Source organism: Pleurodeles waltl, chromosome 9 (assembly GCF_031143425.1).
Source record: "Pleurodeles waltl isolate 20211129_DDA chromosome 9, aPleWal1.hap1.20221129, whole genome shotgun sequence".
In the NCBI taxonomy this organism is placed as follows: Eukaryota; Metazoa; Chordata; class Amphibia; order Caudata; family Salamandridae; genus Pleurodeles; species Pleurodeles waltl.
In genome coordinates this window covers 33587438-33608692 of record NC_090448.1, presented here as the reverse complement: position 1 = coordinate 33608692, position 21255 = coordinate 33587438, and the positions used below count along the sequence as shown (strand labels likewise).

General features: G+C 46.8%; 1 protein-coding gene across 1 annotated transcript in view; it reads left to right on the top strand.

The window, feature by feature from the left end:
• Nucleotides 1-21255, top strand: part of ARIH2 (ariadne RBR E3 ubiquitin protein ligase 2) — a 315960-nt gene that overhangs the window by 249878 nt on the left and 44827 nt on the right. The window contains exon 15 of the mRNA XM_069206208.1: nucleotides 14178-14261. Within this exon, the coding sequence (XP_069062309.1) occupies nucleotides 14178-14261 (84 nt within the window). The remainder of the gene's footprint in view (nucleotides 1-14177; nucleotides 14262-21255) is intronic.

Below are 21255 nucleotides of genomic sequence, written 5' to 3'. Positions count from 1 at the left end.
AGCTGCCTGGCCCCCTAACATGCAAAAATACAGGCAGCAGCTCTTTATTAATGGGACAAGTGTAGAGGGCCTGAGGGATACAGGTGCCAGTGTCACCATGGTGACAGAGAAACTGGTTTCCCCTGGCCAATACCTGACTGGAAAAACTTATACAGTCACCAATGCTGACAATCAAACTAAAGCACATCCCATGGCAATGGTAACTTTAGAATGGGGAGGGGTCAATGGCCTGAAACAGGTGGTGGTCTCCTCAAACATCCCAGTAGACTGTCTGCTTGGAAATGACCTGGAGTCCTCAGCATGGGCTGAGGTAGAACTAAAAACCCATGCAGCCATGCTGGGTATCCCTGAACTGGTGTGTGTAAAAACAAGAGCACAATGCAAGGCACAGGGTGAAAAAGTAGAGCTGGAGTCTGGAAAAATGGCCCAGCCTACCAAGAGAAAAGGAAAGTCAGTTGGGAAACCAACTGCAACACAGTCAGAAAAAGAGAACCTCTCTTCTCAGGAAGAAGTTCTGCCCTCTGAGGGAACTGAGCCTTTGGAGCTTGAACCTTATCAGGTTGAGCTCTTGGGCCCAGGGGGACCCTCAAGGGAGGAGCTGTGTAAGGGACAAGAAACCTGTCCCTCTCTTGAAGGCCTTAGGCAGCAAGCTGCTGAAGAGTCCAAGGGCAAGAAAAATGGAACACATAGGGTCTATTGGGAAGATGGACTCCTGTACACTGAGGCCAGAGACCCCAAACCTGGTGCCACTAGGAGAGTGGTAGTGCCTCAGTCGTTCAGAGAGTTTATTCTGACCTTAGCCCATGATATTCCCCTTGCTGGGCATTTGGGACAAACCAAGACGTGGGAGAGGTTAGTCAACCACTTCTACTGGCCCAATATGTCCCAGAAGGTTAAGGAGTTTTGCCTCTCCTGCCCCACCTGTCAATCCAGTGGTAAGACAGGTGGGCACCCAAAGGCCCCCCTCATTCCACTTCCAGTGGTGGGGGTCCCCTTTGAAAGAGTGGGTGTGGACATAGTTGGTCCACTAGAACCTCCCACAGCCTCAGGAAATATGTACATCCTAGTAGTAGTGGATCATGCTACTAGGTATCCTGAAGCTATTCCCCTTAGGTCGACTACTGCCCCTGCAGTAGCCAAGGCCCTCATTGGTATCTTTACCAGAGTGGGTTTCCCTAAGGAGGTGGTGTCTGACAGAGGTACCAACTTCATGTCAGCATACCTAAAACACATGTGGAATGAGTGTGGAGTGACTTACAAATTCACTACACCATACCATCCACAAACTAATGGCTTAGTTGAGAGATTCAACAAGACATTAAAAGGCATGATCATGGGGCTCCCAGAAAAACTCAAAAGGAGATGGGATGTCCTCTTGCCATGTCTGCTTTTCGCTTACAGAGAGGTGCCACAGAAGGGAGTAGGATTCTCACCCTTTGAACTTCTGTTTGGCCACCCTGTAAGGGGACCACTTGCTCTTGTAAAAGAAGGCTGGGAGAGACCTCTTCATGAGCCTAAACAAGACATAGTGGACTATGTACTTGGCCTTCGCTCCAGAATGGCAGAGTACATGGAAAAGGCAACCAAAAACCTTGAGGCCAGCCAACAGCTCCAGAAGTTTTGGTATGACCAAAAGGCTGCACTGGTTGAATTCCAACCAGGGCAGAAAGTCTGGGTTCTGGAGCCTGTGGCTCCCAGGGCACTCCAGGACAAATGGAGTGGCCCTTACCCAGTGCTAGAAAGGAAGAGTCAGGTCACCTACCTGGTGGACCTGGGCACAAGCAGGAGCCCCAAGAGGGTGATCCATGTGAACCGCCTTAAGCTCTTCCATGACAGGGCTGATGTGAATCTGTTGATGGTAACAGATGAGGATCAGGAGGCAGAGAGTGAACCTCTCCCTGATCTTCTGTCATCAGACCCAAAAGATGGCTCAGTAGATGGAGTGATCTACTCAGACACCCTCTCTGGCCAACAGCAAGCTGATTGTAGGAGAGTCCTACAACAGTTTCCTGAACTCTTCTCCTTAACCCCTGGTCAGACACACCTGTGTACCCATGATGTGGACACAGGAGACAGCATGCCTGTCAAAAACAAAATTTTTAGACAGTCTGACCATGTTAAGGAAAGCATCAGGGTGGAAGTCCACAAGATGCTAGAATTGGGAGTAATTGAGCGCTCTGACAGCCCCTGGGCTAGCCCAGTGGTCTTAGTCCCCAAACCTCACACCAAAGATGGAAAGAAAGAGATGAGGTTTTGTGTGGATTACAGAGGGCTCAATTCTGTCACCAAGACAGATGCTCATCCAATTCCCAGAGCTGATGAGCTCATAGATAAATTAGGTGCTGCCAAATTCTTAAGTACCTTTGACTTGACAGCAGGGTACTGGCAAATAAAAATGGCACCTGGAGCAAAAGAGAAAACAGCATTCTCCACACCTGATGGGCATTATCAGTTTACTGTTATGCCCTTTGGTTTAAAGAATGCCCCTGCCACCTTCCAAAGGTTGGTGAATCAAGTCCTTGCTGGCTTGGAGTCCTTTAGCACAGCTTATCTTGATGATATTGCTGTCTTTAGCTCCACCTGGCAGGATCACCTGGTCCACCTGAAGAAGGTTTTGAAGGCTCTGCAATCTGCAGGCCTCTCTATCAAGGCATCCAAATGCCAGATAGGGCAGGGAACTGTGGTTTACTTGGGACACCTTGTAGGTGGAGGCCAAGTTCAGCCACTCCAACCCAAGATCCAGACTATTCTGGACTGGGTAGCTCCAAAAACCCAGACTCAAGTCAGGGCATTCCTTGGCTTGACTGGGTATTACAGGAGGTTTGTGAAGGGATATGGATCCATTGTGACAGCCCTCACGGAACTCACCTCCAAGAAAATGCCCAAGAAAGTGAACTGGACTGTGGAATGCCAACAGGCCTTTGACACCCTGAAACAAGCAATGTGCTCAGCACCAGTTCTAAAAGCTCCAGATTATTCTAAGCAGTTCATTGTGCAGACAGATGCCTCTGAACATGGGATAGGGGCAGGTTTGTCCCAAACAAATGATGATGGCCTTGACCAGCCTGTTGCTTTCATTAGCAGGAGGTTACTCCCCAGGGAGCAGCGTTGGAGTGCCATTGAGAGGGAGGCCTTTGCTGTGGTTTGGTCCCTGAAGAAGCTGAGACCATACCTCTTTGGGACTCACTTCCTAGTTCAAACTGACCACAGACCTCTCAAATGGCTGATGCAAATGAAAGGTGAAAATCCTAAACTGTTGAGGTGGTCCATCTCCCTACAGGGAATGGACTTTATAGTGGAACACAGACCTGGGACTGCCCATGCCAATGCAGATGGCCTTTCCAGGTTCTTCCACTTAGAAAATGAAGACTCTCTTGGGAAAGGTTAGTCTCATCCTCTTTCGTTTGGGGGGGGTTGTGTTAGGAAATGCCTCCTTGGCATGGTTGCCCCCTGACTTTTTGCCTTTGCTGATGCTATGTTTACAATTGAAAGTGTGCTGAGGCCTGCTAACCAGGCCCCAGCACCAGTGTTCTTTCCCTAACCTGTACTTTTGTATCCACAATTGGCAGACCCTGGCATCCAGATAAGTCCCTTGTAACTGGTACTTCTAGTACCAAGGGCCCTGATGCCAAGGAAGGTCTCTAAGGGCTGCAGCATGTCTTATGCCACCCTGGAGACCTCTCACTCAGCACAGACACACTGCTTGCCAGCTTGTGTGTGCTAGTGAGGACAAAACGAGTAAGTCGACATGGCACTCCCCTCAGGGTGCCATGCCAGCCTCTCACTGCCTATGCAGTATAGGTAAGACACCCCTCTAGCAGGCCTTACAGCCCTAAGGCAGGGCGCACTATACCGTAGGTGAGGGTACCAGTGCATGAGCATGGTACCCCTACAGTGTCTAAACAAAACCTTAGACATTGTAAGTGCAGGGTAGCCATAAGAGTATATGGTCTGGGAGTTTGTCAAACACGAACTCCACAGCACCATAATGGCTACACTGAAAACTGGGAAGTTTGGTATCAAACTTCTCAGCACAATAAATGCACACTGATGCCAGTGTACATTTTATTGCAAAATACACCCCAGAGGGCACCTTAGAGGTGCCCCCTGAAACTTAACCGACTGTCTGTGTAGGCTGACTAGTTCCAGCAGCCTGCCACACTAGAGACATGTTGCTGGCCCCATGGGGAGAGTGCCTTTGTCACTCTGAGGCCAGTAACAAAGCCTGCACTGGGTGGAGATGCTAACACCTCCCCCAGGCAGGAGCTGTGACACCTGGCGGTGAGCCTCAAAGGCTCACCCCTTTGTCACAGCCCAGCAGGGCACTCCAGCTTAGTGGAGTTGCCCGCCCCCTCCGGCCACGGCCCCCACTTTTGGCGGCAAGGCTGGAGGGAACAAAGAAAGCAACAAGGAGGAGTCACTGGCCAGTCAGGACAGCCCCTAAGGTGTCCTGAGCTGAGGTGACTCTAACTTTTAGAAATCCTCCATCTTGCAGATGGAGGATTCCCCCAATAGGGTTAGGATTGTGACCCCCTCCCCTTGGGAGGAGGCACAAAGAGGGTGTACCCACCCTCAGGGCTAGTAGCCATTGGCTACTAACCCCCCAGACCTAAACACGCCCTTAAATTTAGTATTTAAGGGCTACCCTGAACCCTAGGAAATTAGATTCCTGCAAACTACAAGAAGAAGGACTGCCTAGCTGAAAACCCCTGCAGAGGAAGACCAGAAGACGACAACTGCCTTGGCTCCAGAAACTCACCGGCCTGTCTCCTGCCTTCCAAAGAACTCTGCCCCAGCGACGCCTTCCAAGGGACCAGCGACCTCTGAATCCTCTGAGGACTGCCCTGCTTCGAAAAAGACAAGAAACTCCCGAGGACAGCGGACCTGCTCCAAAAAGACTGCAACTTTGTTTCGAGGAGCAGCTTTAAAGACCCTGCAATCTCCCCGCAAGAAGCGTGAGACTTGCAACACTGCACCCGGCGACCCCGACTCGGCTGGTGGAGAACCAACACCTCAGGGAGGAACCCCGGACTACTCTCCGACTGTGAGTACCAAAACCTGTCCCCCCTGAGCCCCCACAGCGCCGCCTGCAGAGGGAATCCCGAGGCTTCCCCTGACCGCGACTCTCTGAAACCTAAGTCCCGACGCCTGGAAAGGACCCTGCACCCGCAGCCCCCAGGACCTGAAGGACCGGACTTTCACTGGAGAAGTGACCCCCAGGAGCCCCTCTCCCTTGCCCAAGTGGAGGTTTCCCCGAGGAAGCCCCCCCTTGCCTGCCTGCAGCGCTGAAGAGATCCGTTGATCTCTCGTAGACTAACATTGCGAACCCGACGCTTGTTTCTACACTGCACCCGGCCGCCCCCGCGCTGCTGAGGGTGAAATTTCTGTGTGGGCTTGTGTCCCCCCCGGTGCCCTACAAAACCCCCCTGGTCTGCCCTCCGAAGACGCGGGTACTTACCTGCAAGCAGACCGGAACCGGGGCACCCCCTTCTCTCCATTCTAGCCTATGCGTTTTGGGCACCACTTTGAACTCTGCACCTGACCGGCCCTGAGCTGCTGGTGTGGTGACTTTGGGGTTGCTCTGAACCCCCAACGGTGGGCTACCTTGGACCAAGAACTGAACCCTGTAAGTGTCTTACTTACCTGGTAAAACTAACAAAAACTTACCTCCCCCAGGAACTGTGAAAATTGCACTAAGTGTCCACTTTTAAAGTAGCTATTTGTCAATAACTTGAAAAGTATACATGCAATTGAAATGATTCAAAGTTCCTAATGTACTTACCTGCAATACCTTTCAAACAAGATATTACATGTTAAATTTGAACCTATGGTTCTTAAAATAAACTAAGAAAAGATATTTTTCTATACAAAACCTATTGGCTGGATTTGTCTCCGAGTGTGTGTACCTCATTTATTGTCTATGTGTATGTACAACAAATGCTTAACACTACTCCTTGGATAAGCCTACTGCTCGACCACACTACCACAAAATAGAGCATTAGTATTATCTCTTTTTACCACTATTTTACCTCTAAGGGGAACCCTTGGACTCTGTGCATGCTATTCCTTACTTTGAAATAGCACATACAGAGCCAACTTCCTACAGCAGTTTTCTCCCATCTCAACAACTGGCGGGCTCAAACGTGCAGTCATAACCCCCCTCCAGATTATAGTAGAACTCTTAACATTTTTGAAGTTCTCAAAGTCTGTGTGTTCGTACAAAGTGACTCTGTTAGATTCCATCCAGCATTTGGAGGAGACTGCCAAAGGCTTGTGCTGGTGGCTGCTCGACCACAGTTGGACCAGCGGCAGACTCTTCCCCCTCCCCCACCCAGAGCTGACAGTGGTGAGAGACATGTCACTGTTGTATCTGGGTCATCGTCTTGAAGAGGTGGAGATCACAGGACTCTGGTCTCCGGCAAAGACTCGCCTCCACATCAACCTGGTAATGTTGCGGGCCATTTTTTTCGCATTGAAGGCCTTCCACTTTCAATTAAAGGGATGCTAGTCCAGATTCTCATGCGCCCCTCCTGTGGCCCTTCCCCCCACCCCCTCACCTCCCCCCCTTTCACCACCACCACCATGTGGTGCTGCAACAACAAACATCAATGTTTGGTCCTTGGTCCTGCGCTAGGAGGCTCTGTGCCTCTGAGACAGCAGGGCATCTAATTGTGAACCAGTTGGTGGCACCTAGTGGATTTAGAATGACAGCTACACCCAAAGGGGGTACGGCACAGGGAGTCTTCCAGCAGTGGGGGAGAATCCTGGCTCAAACTATTCGCCACTGCTCTGGACGCACAGTGTTAGCCCTTTTGCATTCTGGAGTTTTTAAGAATGCTTAACTGGAGACACATTCTCCTTAGAGTACAGCATTGGACTCCTGCCGCTACCTCTCCTGAGGAACAACCAAGACCAAGTCATCCTATTGGCTCCAGATTGGGCCAGAAGAGGGTGGGACCCAGAATTTCTGAGTATATGAATCTGTCCTATGATTAGGTTGCAGCTGCGAGAGGACTTGTGCACTATACCCCTCCAGGCATTGAGATTAAGCGGTGGAAGTTGATTGCTTTCCCTCTCTCTTCTGTAGTACTGAATGTCATTCCAGGGGCCAGGAGTCCTATGAAAACGGTTTACGCTGGATGCTGGGCATAGTTTGTGGCCTGGTTTAATCCCCACCATAAAGACCAATTACAGGCAAAGTTGTTGGATGTTGTGCTTTTTTGTCTTGCCTTTCACCTACCAGGGTCTTGCCGTGGGCACTGTTAAAGGTTATTTGTCAGCAATTTTGCCTTTACTTGAGCAGCTATCCTTATTTAAATCCCCTTCTGTGATGTGTCTTCTTAAAGGACTTCTCCATGTGTGTCCAACTGAACCTTTTATGATGCTACAGTGGGACCTTCATTTATTTTCTCATTTGGGGTAATGGTTGAGAGCACACATCTTCAGGGATGAGGTATGCCGTATTCAATGCTCACTTCTGTGAGTGATACTGTCCCACAATGCTCTGTTTCAACATATTTTGAAGACATTTCCAGTGCCACTGCTAGTTACAGAGATAAAAAGATCCAATTTTAGAGCTGTGAATCTGATTACTTAATAATATCTGCATCCAGTGGTGCACACAGAATCAAGAAAGAAACTGATGTCACTGCCCAGAGGTGGTGCATATATGTGGCTCCGGAACCACTTCTGGGGCAGGACAAAGCAGAACTGCACAACGCCACCTACTGACCTGCAGAAGCATTGCCGAGAAAAGGCTCTAAATCCAGTCTGGCACGTGGGAGTGTTCACAAGGTTAGGAATCGCCAGTTATATAGAATATCTACCAGAACAAGGTAAGTAACTTGTACGTATGGCTGAAATTCTGCCATTGAGCCCTGTTAAAGGAAATCCGGCCACTTGTTCGGTGGGTGATGATGATAAAGTTTCCTTTTCTCATCACTGAGTTGAATTGGGTGCACTGGTGGACACCTCTATAAAGGCTTATCTTGACTGCCCTGCAGAGATCTCCACAGCCGAAGACTGATTAAAAAAAATAAAAAATACGCACACACACATCCTGACTTGAGGATGAACCAGTTTCCATCAACCACACCTCATGTCGTCTCTTGTGATCTCAGTCTGGTTCTAACCTGACAAATACAAAGCTTTTTAGAAAAACAAAGCTTTTGAGCCTTTGGTCTTGTGGGATATGAAGGTCCTTTCATAGAGCACTTTGTCTTGGTGGCTAGGATGTCAGACCGTAAGTGAGACCCAACCTTTTTGCACCTTAGTCATTCACTGTATTCCAGCGTGACTAAGTGGTCCTGAGGACTAATCCTACTTCCATTCCAGTGGTTCTGCCACAATTGCATTTGCATGAGGACATCCTCAGACATTTGTTCTGTGTTCACGTTTATTCTCAATTGAAGGGACACCACACAAATAGGATGTCAGATGTGCTTTGCAAGTATATTTGTAGAATTAATGTGTTCTGCTGAATTTTCAGACCTATTCCTAATGTAGCTGGGTGAGCAGGCATTACGGTCACCATTGCTAGATGGATTGCATCCTGAATGAAACACTACTACACTGTATAGGGTTGAACCCACTCTTATGTCAGAGCACACTGTATCGGAACAAAGCTGCTGTGGGTTGCTTTCTTCAGAGCACTTTCCCCGTCATAGCTTTATGCATTGTGCTGGCTTTATTCTCCAGGGTTTTCACCAAAACAAATACTAAATTCTCCAGCAACTTAAGTCCTCTTTATTTGCCTAAGCTGCCCGATACAGCATTCTCCTACCTATTGTTAATAGGTGAAGAATATACCTACAGTTTAAAAAGGGGAAAAGAGGAGATGTGAAAGTATGATGAAGAAACGAGGGTTCCTTATTCTTGATCCATAAGTTATTTTCTGTCACCGGCACCCTTTGGACATCCCCTCTTTCAACCAAAAACACAGTTTGGCTCCTGTCTACAAGAAGGGTAATGGTTGGGAGCACGCAACCACAGGGATGAGGGATGCTGTTATTTAATGCTCACGTATGTGAGTGATACTGCCCCTTAAAGCTCTGTCTTAACGAATTTTAAAGCAATTTCCAGTGCCACCATTAGTTACAGAGATATTCACAAGTTGGTAAGAACAAGCATTTGCAGTGCAATGGGTCTTGCATTTGCTCTAGTTAGAGCTACTGGCGTTGTAAATTCCTAACTGTACTTTTCTTGCCACATAAATTGACATTGAAAAGTAAAACATTAGTTGACATAAGCGAGCCGATTCAAAGCGCCATGGCCGACATGAGCGCGAAGGAGAGACACAAAAGGAAAAAAGGTTCTCTCACAGTCATACATATCAGCAATCGTGCAATTATCCATGTAACTGGGGCAGTCTGCAAGGCGGTAACAAAACATCCCCAAGGAGGGACAAACATTCGAGCTTCGCACTCATGCCGTGGCGCTTTAAATAGTCTGGCTTATGTGAAACTGTTTTACTTTTCGTTTTCAATTTGTGGCAAGAAAAGTAAGGATTGTACACTGCTAATAGCTCTAAGTCGAGCAGTTTGAGACCCATTGCATTGCAAATGCTTGTTTTAGTATATGGTTTGGGCTCCCCCCTAGGGTCACTATTGTCTATTGTTATTACACGGTTTTCTATTGCTTTCTATGCTCATTGCTGATTATCAAGGTGTATATAATAGTGTGTTTACTCACCTGCTAGTAGAGTATTGTCTACATAGTATTTTAGTATTTGTGTCACCAGAAGTACCTTTATTTTTGTAACACTGTTGTTCTTTCATGTGTTTAACGGCTGTGTGACTATAAGTGGTATTGCATGAGCTTTGCATGTCTCCTAGATAAGCCTTGGCTGCTCATCCACAGCTAATTTAACTGCCTGGCTTCCTAGACACTGACTACACCTCACTAATAGGGGATACCTGGACTTGGTATAGGGTGATAATACCATAGGTGCTCACCACACACCAGGCCAGCTTCCTACACTTGTATGCATTCAATTAGGTTTCTTTTTAAAAGTGAAGAATTGACTAGACCTTCAATCTGTTTCTTGTTGCTAGCGTGTTAGCTGTTCTCTAGCTGTGTAATCTTACACCAGCTTGACTAAGCCTTGGACTGCTCAACCCTAATACCTTGAGAGTAAAGTGCTAAAAGGTTGTACTTTCTCCTTTGGAGTCATAACATTATGGTGGCCCCAGGACACCTGTGGTAAACGATTTCTAAGGTTAAAGTTTGGGCTCAGTAATCCCTGATTGCCTTGCAGTCCCATGGAAAGGTCTCTGATTTGATCTCGCTTTGGAGTACATTTTCAGCTGCTGAAAACTGAACCGAACCACATGCAAAAGGATTTAATGTTCTGTGTTCTCTTTAGGAAATTCTTTAAGTGCTTAGTACAGCACGTGTGCAGCTTTTCATTTCTTCATTTAGTTTGTATTTGCCTTCCTCAGTATCTTTAACATGACTGGCTCAATATTGTATCATAGCAGGTATGCAATGTAAACCACATCAAATACAGCCTCTTTTACTTAAATGGCGCCCCTCAAACCTGTGTCTTCAGTTTATATTTGAATTATTTCTTGGGATTTTCTTTATTTCCATTATGAGCAAAGGGCCTTTTATAGCTTAAGTGGAAACCTGTAAAAAGTTTGAACCAAAGGCTGACACCCACGACTTGTGCGTGTTCAATATTACAGCCAACAATGCGCAATGCGTGACCCTGTTTGGTCTTGCAAGCCCTACATATGAGAAAGAAAAGTGATGGCTCAGCAGGTTTATCACCAGAGAGCTAAAGCCCCTTGCAGTGAAGGATAAGTTTGTTAACAGCCCTAACTGGAGCGGAACTCCATCGAAGTCCTTCAGCAGGACTGGCAATGAAGATGCATGAAAGAATTGGGTTAAGTGTCTTGAAGTGATTGGTCTTCGTGCAGTGTTTCTTCGCAGAAAGGGGTACAGAAGAACTCCTCAAGACCGAGTTTGAACAAGTCTGTTCTTGAGCTGGTCGATAGGCTGGTTTCACCGCAGGCTTTCTATGGCCTTTTTGTGATCGGTGGGCATCTGTTCGATATTACTTTCTGTGACGACGTTTAACAGCATGCATCTCAGGAGGCAAGGATAAATGTGAGTGATCACTCTGCTAAGCTGCAAAGGTTAACCATCAGTGACCTAACAGAGTTCTTTCGGTGCCTGTCTGTGGAGCATGAAACGGTGGAGGCAGCATAGGATGAAGCATCAGGGAGCCACCACTGGGTGCCGTTTGATGATCATTGCCTTCCATTGGCACCTCCTTTGTGAGAATATTGGTACCTTCAGCACCTTATTGAGACTGCAGTCTTCGCAAAATACTGAGCTATTTCCAGTCTGAAAACCATTGTGATATTAGTAATTCAGCAATGTGTTCCACAGCAATAGGCAACTGTCCTCAGAGGCTGAAGGTGATGAAGTGGCTGGTCTTACAAGACGGCTGTGGTTTAACGGCATTCCAAGGTGATAATGTTTTGTTGTCCAGCAACTTATTTGGATGACTCCTCCTGTACTGACCTTATTCGGTGGGGCCTAACTTAAGGTTTGAAATGTCTAAAATTGCAGCCAATTGAGGTACGTGACAAGTAGCGTTTGCATTAGTAGGCAAGTGAGGAACCCTTTATCTTCCCTTTGGAGAGTGCTGAGAATTAATTGCGGATCTTTTAGGGGGAAAAAAGCAGCTTCAGCACTTGCACTTTCTGGACCAGTTCTGAGGATACCTAGGCCAATGGTTTATGACTCGTTTCGTTTGATGAAACACCCAGTGGTAGATTGGTAGTGGTGCACGTGGCTCATGAATGATGAAAGCCTAATTATTCTTTCAGTTTGTTCCCCTAATCCAGCAAAAAATGATGTAAGGTCTAATATACTGATGTCCAGTTTGGTCAGTAGCTATGCCTGAATATAATTTATTGAGAGTGATAGCAAATACTAGAGAATGCAGTAGATCATTAAGCAGCAGTTTTGAAGCCACTGGTTAAACAACTGTTTCAGGATGGTATGGGCTTGTCAAACAAATTATTCAGTCAGAATTGGAATCTGTTGATTCTACTGCCATGCTATTGCATGCATCTGTAGCATAACTTTGCACACAATTTAGGACAAACTTGTTCCCACCATACAGTACAGATCTGACATCAACACACCTTCATGACCTATGAGCATCCCAGAACATAAAGGGCAGCCAGAACTGTGGACAATAAAAAATAGAATTCTGCTGTATAAATGCAAGTAGCAGAACATATTGTAGTTAAAACACAGCAGCCTATCCCTGCTTCTTTTCAAGAGACATTCCTTTTTGAGAACTGCAGACTAATGCTTTCATGCTGGCCAACATTTCATGGAGATCATGTCATGATGCTTTTCTCTGCATTAGATTGTGTGTAGCGTGAAAAAAAAAAAAACAGACTTGATCATTTAATGCATTAGTAGATTATAAGTAAAATCCAATTTTACCTTGCTGTATGATGGGCATGTATGGGAGCTTGCATTGTTCATCATCATCATCATTAGCTTTATTTCGGTAAGTATAAATACCATAAAAGCACATCACATTTGACAATTTCATAATTAAAAAAGAACAACAAACTACATAATTGACAGTTTTAGTCATAGAAGATTAAAAAAGAGAAAAGAAGTGTTTGGATATAAGCATTTCCCTGCTGTAAAATCGCACCTTATTATAGATTTACGTAAAAATACATAGTAGGTATTAAAAATCAAATACAGACCTGGCCAAACACATCAAATAAAAAAACATTTCTATTTAAAAGTGTAAAAGTATCTAAACAAAACAGGTAAAAAGGGCGAAGGGGAGATGCGTCTAGGCCAATTAGAATAGTAAGTGCATACAAAGATAGATTCATTCATCAATGACTGGTCCCCACATCCGTTGTTAACATTCCCTCTATTTTTTTGAGCATGTTCAATCTAATATGCCAGATTGAATCTAAATATTTTGCCAAGCAGCAAACCACTAAAACAGATGAGTCAGATTTAAAAATTCTCAGAGCCAGCGAACAATTTTTAAAACCCATTTTCCTACATAAAGGAATAACCCAGCGGACTCTTTGTTTGTGGTATGCGGGGCATTGGAAGAGGATGTGGGTTATGGATTCTTCTCTGGCGCAGCCCATCGGACACATCTTGGAAGTGCAGCTAGAGTTAGACCATTTATATGTAAGGGTACGCAGAGGAAGAGAGCCTACCCTAAATCTAATATATAGTGCACGAACGAACGGAGAAGAAACTATGTCCATATATTGTACAAATTCGTAGTGACATTTGAATTGTAGGAAATTGCCCGTCATGGAAGATGGCGAGACAGCAGACAATTGTGAAAGTTGGACATGGAGCCAAAATGCATCCTTTAATATCTGTAATGCATTTTTTGGGATAGATAGCGGGTCCTTCCAATAAGAACCCAAACCAAGTAGTGAGAAGGTCCGTTCTACGTATACACACCACTTAATTTTTGGGCTGGTGTTGGTGGCCATCAGATTAGCTAGCCCACATCTTTAGGGGGCGAGAGAATCTAATGACCATAAACGAATCCAGTATAACAGGGGCCTAAGTGCGACGATCTGGCTGATGGGGGGCAGGTTTAGGTCCATTCGTATTGGGAGCAGTGGGGTGCTGGAAGGAACTCTTAGCAACGACCTTAAGAAGGAGTTTTCCACCTTTGTCAGATCATCTAAGCTACAGTGGCCCCACAATTCGGCTCCATAAATTGCACCCCCTCTTGCTTGTAATTTGTAGATTTCGACAGCGGGCGTCATGGCAAAGCTAGGAGATCTAGCTGCGAATCTTACAATGCCACTCGCTCGCTGTTTCAATCGTAGGGTGGCCTTCTGGATATGACCATGCCATTTATGCGAGTCTTCTAATTTCAAGCCTAGGTAATGAAAGTCTCTGACGCATTGTTCAGTTGCATCCTATACTGCTTGTTTTTCTCGTTTACATTTGACATTCCAAATTGAAGTATCCGGACATGCATAGTCAAGGAATTTAAAGATGCTAGAAAGCAGATGCATTTGATGAGGTTGGAAGCATCTATTGAATTGAATGTTTTATCACCGCATCTTTTCACAGTTTTACTTTTCAACCAGGATGCACTTAAACCTCCTGCTTTTCTTCTGTGTAACTAAACTGTCCACTGCTTTCAGTTTGAATATCAGCAAGCTCAACTGGAGGCCGAGATTGAAAACCTGTCATGGAAAGTGGAGCGCGCAGACAGCTACGACAGAGGGGTGAGTAACTATCCTGCAATCAAACCTTAGAGAGCTCTCCTTGTCCAGTAACTGAAGGAACACAGAAAGAAAATTCAGGGCTTAGGTCAGCAGTTGTGCTGTTGTGAATTTTCCCTTCAGATATGCTGCTGCAACCGATAAATGTTTCAGTACCTGCATCAAAGGTGCTAAGAGGCATCTGTCTCTGGTTGGTTTTAAGGATTACACAAGTATGGGATAAATTACAATAGGAAGTTTTTGAATGCTGTAATATGTAAAGATTTCACCTGTAGTACCAAAAAAGCTGCACTTAAAGCTGCAATAAAGCTAATTTGTCTACCTGTTTTTATAGTGAAAGATTTTTGTGTCCAGTAGGAAGCAATTATTTAAGGGATCTACCTTCCACTTATCCTCATTTCCATTAAATACAGTGTATCACTGTCCAAGATGATTTAAAGTGAATTGTTTAACACAATTAGGATTTTCTAGCAGGTATCAACCCCTAAGGTTCTATGTTTGAGAAATCTAGAGTGGAACAAATTAAGCGTGGGAACAAGATGCGCTTGTGACTATAGTTTTTGACGGGTAGTGTGAATAAGGTTTTCTGGCACAGTTAACAAATTCAGCGAGGACGTTTGTTGTGGTTTGCATGATCTAGGGTGTTGACATAGAAGACCAATGTCAATGAATTTACATCAAATTTACATTTATCGGATAGAGACTTCTAGCTGCAAATTCCTTACCTTTGAAATTCTCATGTGTCAGGCTGGATCCTGAAACTTTTGCTTGAGCAATACCCCTGCGCGAGGGCATTTTGGATGGCTCCATTCGGCTCCGCGTGGCGTCGGCAGCGGCACCGGATATGATATCGCTGTCACCTTTATAGGTGTCAACCATGCGCACCAATGTCAGTTATTTTCTTTCCGCGCAGTTAACGCAAATACTGAGAGCTAGCCCGCTGTTGCTTTTGACAGCCTTTTTTTCAAAATTTTATCAAGTATTTTTTGTGAAGTGTGTCAAGATGTGTAGGAAGTTGGCTTTGTATGCACTATTTCAAAGTAAGGAATAGTATGCACAGAGTCCAAGGGTTCCCCTTAGAGGTAAGATAGTGGCAAAAAGAGATAATACTAATGTTCTATTTTGTGGTAGTGTGGTCGAGCAGTAGGCTTATCAAAGGAGTAGTGTTAAGCATTTGTTGTACATACACAAGCAATAAATGAGGAACACACACTCAGAGACAATTCCAGGCCAATAGGTTTTTGTATAGAAAAATATATTTTCTTAGTTTATTTTAAAAACCACAGGTTCAAATTTTACATGTAATACTTTGCATGAAAGGTATTGCAGGTAAGTACTTTAGGAACTTTGAATAATCACAATAGCATATATACTTTTCAAATAAAACACATATAGCTATTTTAAAACTAGACAGTGCAATTTTCACAGTTCCTAGGGGAGGTAAGTAATTGTTAGTTCTTGCAGGTAAGTAAACCACCTACGGGGTTCAAGTTTGGGTCCAAGGTAGCCCACCGTTGGGGGTTCAGAGCAACCCCAAAGTTACCACACCAGCAGCTCAGGGCCGGTCAGGTGCAGAGTTCAAAGTGGTGCCCAAAACGCATAGGCTTCAATGGAGAGAAGGGGGTGCCCCGGTTCCAGTCTGCCAGCAGGTAAGTACCCGCGTCTTCGAAGGGCAGACCAGGGGGGTTTTGTAGGGCACCGTGGGGGACACAAGTCCACACAAAAAGTACATCCTCAGCAGCTCGGGGCGGCCGGGTGCAGTGTGCAAACTAGCGTTGGGTTTCCAATGGGAGACCAAGGGGTCTCTTCAGCGGTGCAGGCAGGCAAGGGGGGGGGGGCTCCTCGGGGTAGCCACCACCTGGGCAAGGGAGAGGGCCTCCTGGGGGTCACTCCTGCACTGAAGTTCCGATCCTTCAGGTGCTGGGGGCTGCGGGTGCAGGGTCTTTTCCAGCCGTCTGGATTTTAGAGTCAGGCAGTCGCGGTCAGGGGGAGCCTCGGGATTCCCTCTGCAGGCGTCGCTGTGGGGGCTCAGGGGGGGCAACTCTGGCTACTCACGGTCTCGTAGTCGCCGGGGAGTCCTCCCTAAAGTGTTGGTTCTCCACAAGTCGAGCCGGGGGCGTCGGGTGCAGAGTTGCAAGTCTCACGCTTCTGGCGGGAAATGCAGTTGTCTTTAAGTTGCTTCTTTGGAAACAAAGTTGCAGTCTTGGGTGAACAGTGCCGCTGTTCTCGGGAGTTTCTTGGTGCTTTTAGAGCAGGGCAGTCCTCAGAGGATTCAGAGGTCACTGGTCCTGGGGAAAGCGTCGCTGGAGCAGTTTCTTCAGAAGGGGGGGGAGACAGGCCGGTAGAGCTGGGGCCAAAGCAGTTGGTGTCTTCGTCTTCTCTGCAGGGTTTTTCAGCTCAGCAGTCTTCTTCTTAGGTTGCAGGAATCTGGTTTCCTAGGTTCTGGGGAGCCCCTAAATACTGAATTTAGGGGTGTGTTTAGGTCTGGGAGGGCAGTAGCCAATGGCTACTGTCCTTGAGGGTGGGTACACCCTCGTTGTGCCTCCTCCCTGAGGGGAGGGGGGCACATCCCTATTCCTATTGGGGGAATCCTCCTTCTACAAGATGGAGGATTTCTGAAAGTCAGAGTCACCTCAGCTCAGGACACCTTAGGGGCTGTCCTGACTGGCCAGTGACTCCTCCTTGTTTTTCTCATTATCTCTCCTGGACTTGCCGCCAAAAGTGGGGGCTGTGTCCAGGGGGCGGGCATCTCCACTAGCTGGAGTGCCCTGGGGCATTGTAACACGAAGCTTGAGCCTTTGAAGCTCACTGCTAGGTGCACCTCCCCCCAGAGCAGGCTTTGTTTCTGTCCTCAGAGAGCACAAAGGCTCTCACCGCATGGGGTCAGAAACTCGTCTCTCAGCAGCAGGCTGGCACCGACCAGTCAGTCCTGCACTGAACAACTGGGTAAAATACAGGGGGCATCGCTATGATGCCCTCTGTGTGCATTTTTTAATCAATCCAACACTTGCATCAGTGTGGGTTTATTATTCTGAGAAGTTTGGTACCAAACTTCCCAGTATTCAGTGTAGCCATTATGGAGCTGTGGAGTTCGTTTTTGACAGACTCCCAGACCATATACTCTTATGCCTACCCTGCACTTACAATGTCCAAGGTTTTGCTTAGACACTGTAGAGGCATAGTGCTCATGCACATATGCCCTCACCTGTGGTATAGTGCACCCTGCCTCAGGGCTGTAAGGCCTGCTAGAGGGGTGACTTACCTATGCCACAAGCAGTGTGAGGTTGGCATGGCACCCTGAGGGGAGTGCCATGTCGACTTAGTCATTTTCTCCCCACCAGCACACACAAGCTGGCAAGCAGTGTGTCTGTGCTGAGTGAGGGGTCCCTAGGGTGGCATAAGACATGCTGCAGCCCTTAGAGACCTTCCCTGGCATCAGGGCCCTTGGTACCAGGGGTACCAGTTACAAGGGACTTACCTAGGTGCCAGGGTTGTGCCAATTGTGGAAACAATGGTACATTTTAGGTGAAAGAACACTGGTGCTGGGGCCTGGTTAGCAGGGTCCCAGCACACTTCTCAGTCAAATCAGCATCAGTATCAGGCAAAAAGTGGGGTTAACTACAACAGGGAGCCATTTCTTTACAAGATGACATCTAGGAAGGTAGGATTCAAGATGTGTGACGCCTGTCACTGTGCCATGTCGGTTACAGACCGTCACAGAGTCTTCCTATGGTGTCTCAAGCACAACCACAACTTGAAGTCCTGCTTGAACTGCCAGTCCATGGCGCTGAAAACTTTGAGTAAGTGGTCCCTAAAGCTGCTTGCGGCCCGACAGTGAATGCCATCTGGCATGACTCCTAGGAGGTCCCGGTCGAGGACAAGGTCGCAGGACCGCTCCAGAAGCCTCAAGTCCTCTTCTTCGCACTCAATGTTCTCTGGCACTCGGGTGAGCGGCACAAGAAAAGGTCTAAGCGAACTTCGCCTTGTCCGTCGGGCGATGCAACAAGTTTGGAACAGCAGAGGTCCAGGCATGGTTCTGCAGAATCAGTGGCAGGTCCAACTCCTCGCCTCCCTCTATTTCCAGGAACCGAATGACCCCGCTCAAGTAAAAGACTTCTAAGAGGCCATGCGCCACGTATTTGAGCCAGCCAACTCCTCCAAAGCGCCGTCGGACCTCACATGCGCCACGTATTTGAGCCGGCCGACTCCTCCATAGCGTCGTCGGGCCTCACAGGGTTGGAGGAGGCTCCATCAGGTTATGCACCGGTGGCTTTGGCCTCTGCACCGATGGGATCTCATTGATCCAGACCTCCGCCTGTTGTACCCACTTGACCTTCTCCGGCGCCTGTCATAATGCCGATGCTCCTGACGACGACGCCCACCAGCAGCACCAGCCCCATTCTGATTCCAAACAACCTGGAGCCGGAACGGCGCCGCATTGTCATTCCAGCGCCCAAAGATGCCAGATCGTTGCCTGAGCCTTATTTTCAGCCACAAGGCATGGAAGGAGATTGGGAGGGTTTACTGGACCTTTTATTATTACAGTAAGTGAGGTCTATGGACTGATTTGAGGAACTAGCAAAGGCCAGTGGACTGGACACCTTCCCAGATGCTGGCTTACTCTCATACCCCCAGCCCCCCCACTGTGGCTATGGAGGAGGGAGCTTCCTATGCAATTGTGGTGCGTAGGGCAGTGGAGGTCCTTGACCGCAATGGCTGTCAAGACAAACCTTCTAATAGAAGTGCTTCAGCCTGGGGCTTCCACTTCCAAGCCCTCCTGCTCTTTAAGGAGGCACTTACTGACGTCCTGCTAGAAACTTGGTCCAAACCCAGCACAGGGGCTCCTGTAAATAGGACGATTGCCCACCTCCATCACCCCGCACCGGGCGAATCTTGTTTCCTCAGTCAACACCCCACCCCTGAGAGCTTGGTAGTCTAAGCCTCAACTTCCCACTGCACATTTCTTTCCACTAACCTGAACAGGGAATCCAAGAGGCTGGACCAGCTGAGGAAGAAGATGTTTGTTCGATGACATGTACATACACATGCTTTGCGTAACTCTGCCATCTAGTGTTGGGCTCAGAGTGTTACAAGTTGTTTTTCTTCTAAGAAGGTTTACGAGTCACAAGATCGAGTGACTCTTCCTCTCAGTGATACTGCACATGGGCATTGAGTCCTTTGTTAGATTATTTTCTTTCCGCCGTTGGGTTTGAATGTGTCGGTACTTATGAACTTATTCTACCTTTCTCTAATTCTGTTGGTATAGTTTCGATCGCGTTTCCCATCTATAGTTGTCTGATTTAGACCGTCGTTTTTTGTTTTTTTGTTTTTTTTTTCTCCTTAGGAGGGGTCTCGCCCTTTAAGGGTCTGATTCAGTGTCGAGCTGATGGAACAAACTCAGTTTCGATTCTGTCCTCTGTGTCACGCTAAATTCCCATACACCGACCAGCATTCGGTGTGTAATCTCTGTTTATCTCCCGATCATCGAAAAGAGACTTGTGACGCATGCAGATTGTTTCGATCTAAGAAGACTCTCCGGGACCGGAGAGCTCATCGTCTGGAAATGGTGTCCAAGTCCACAGAAGACACACCTGATATTTTCGTGAGGAACACGTGCAGGAGGAAGTAGGACTGAGTATGGCATTTTCCATCAGAGACTCTGACTCCAAACAAGACTCCGATGCTGACAACCACTCCATACCTCCGGTGCAGTACGTGAGTACACCTGCCCCGCCACACCACCCAAAGACATTAAAAATAGACACCAGCACTGGTAGTCTGTCCTCCACTGCCTTCGGGCCACTCCACCAAACATTCCCCTTCATTCACACACTCTCTCAGGACCATCTCTACTAAAAGAGGAGGTACAATCACTACTACTCAAAGGAGCCATTGAGTGATAGCACCTATAGCCCAACAGGGATGAGGACAGGAGTATATTCACAATACTTTCTGATACCAAAGAAAGACAGCACATTAAGACAAATTCTAGATCTCAGGCTTCTCAGTCTATACATCCTTTCAGAACACTTTCATATGGTCACTCTACAAGATGTCATTTCCCTACTATAAAAAAAGGGGGACTACATGACGGCATTAGACCTCAAGGATGCCTATTTCCATATTCCTATACATCCAGCACATCACAAATACCTAAGGTTTGTCATTGCAGGAAAGCACTACCAATTCAAAGTACTACCATTTGGCGTAACAATAGCACCAAGGGTGTTCACCAAATGTTTAGTTGTAGCATTCCTGAGAAGACAACACATATATGTCTTCCCATATCTAGATGACTGGCTCATAAAAGCCAGGACAATCCAAATTTGTCAACAACACACTCAGTACATCATAGATCTCCTAACAGTTTGGGATTCACAATCAATTACCTCAAATCCCACCTGCAACCATCACAAATACAGCCGTGTCTTGGAGCAATTCTGAACACTCAGTCAAGGTTAGCATATCCAAACCTAGTAAGGATTCAAGCATTTCACAACTTAATATCTCAACTGCAACACACTTATACAGTAAATTTGGTGATGAAACTATTAGGAATGATGGCTTCATGTATAGCCATAGTTTAGTTCCAAGTGCAAGACTGCACATGCGGCCACTGCAGCAGCGCCTTTCCCAACAGTAGTCTCATAGGGTCAACTTCAGGACCTAGTGTTGTTGGACCACCAGACTCACCGCTCTCTGCGTTGGTGTAATCACACCAACCACTTCTCAATTATCCCTTTTAGCCCAGACAATGTGGAAGTGGACAATTCACATTCAATTAGTGGCAGAGTATTCTCCCGGGGTGGACAATCATTTAGCGGACCTGTTAAGCAGGATGCAGCAACAAGTCATCAAATAGGAGATTCACCTACAAGTAATTAAAAAATACATTCAAATGCGGGGAACCTTTTTGCCACAAAAGAGAACTCAAAATTCCAAAGCTTCACATCCAGGCACCCACACCCTCCAATCGAAGGGCAATGGTCTATGGATG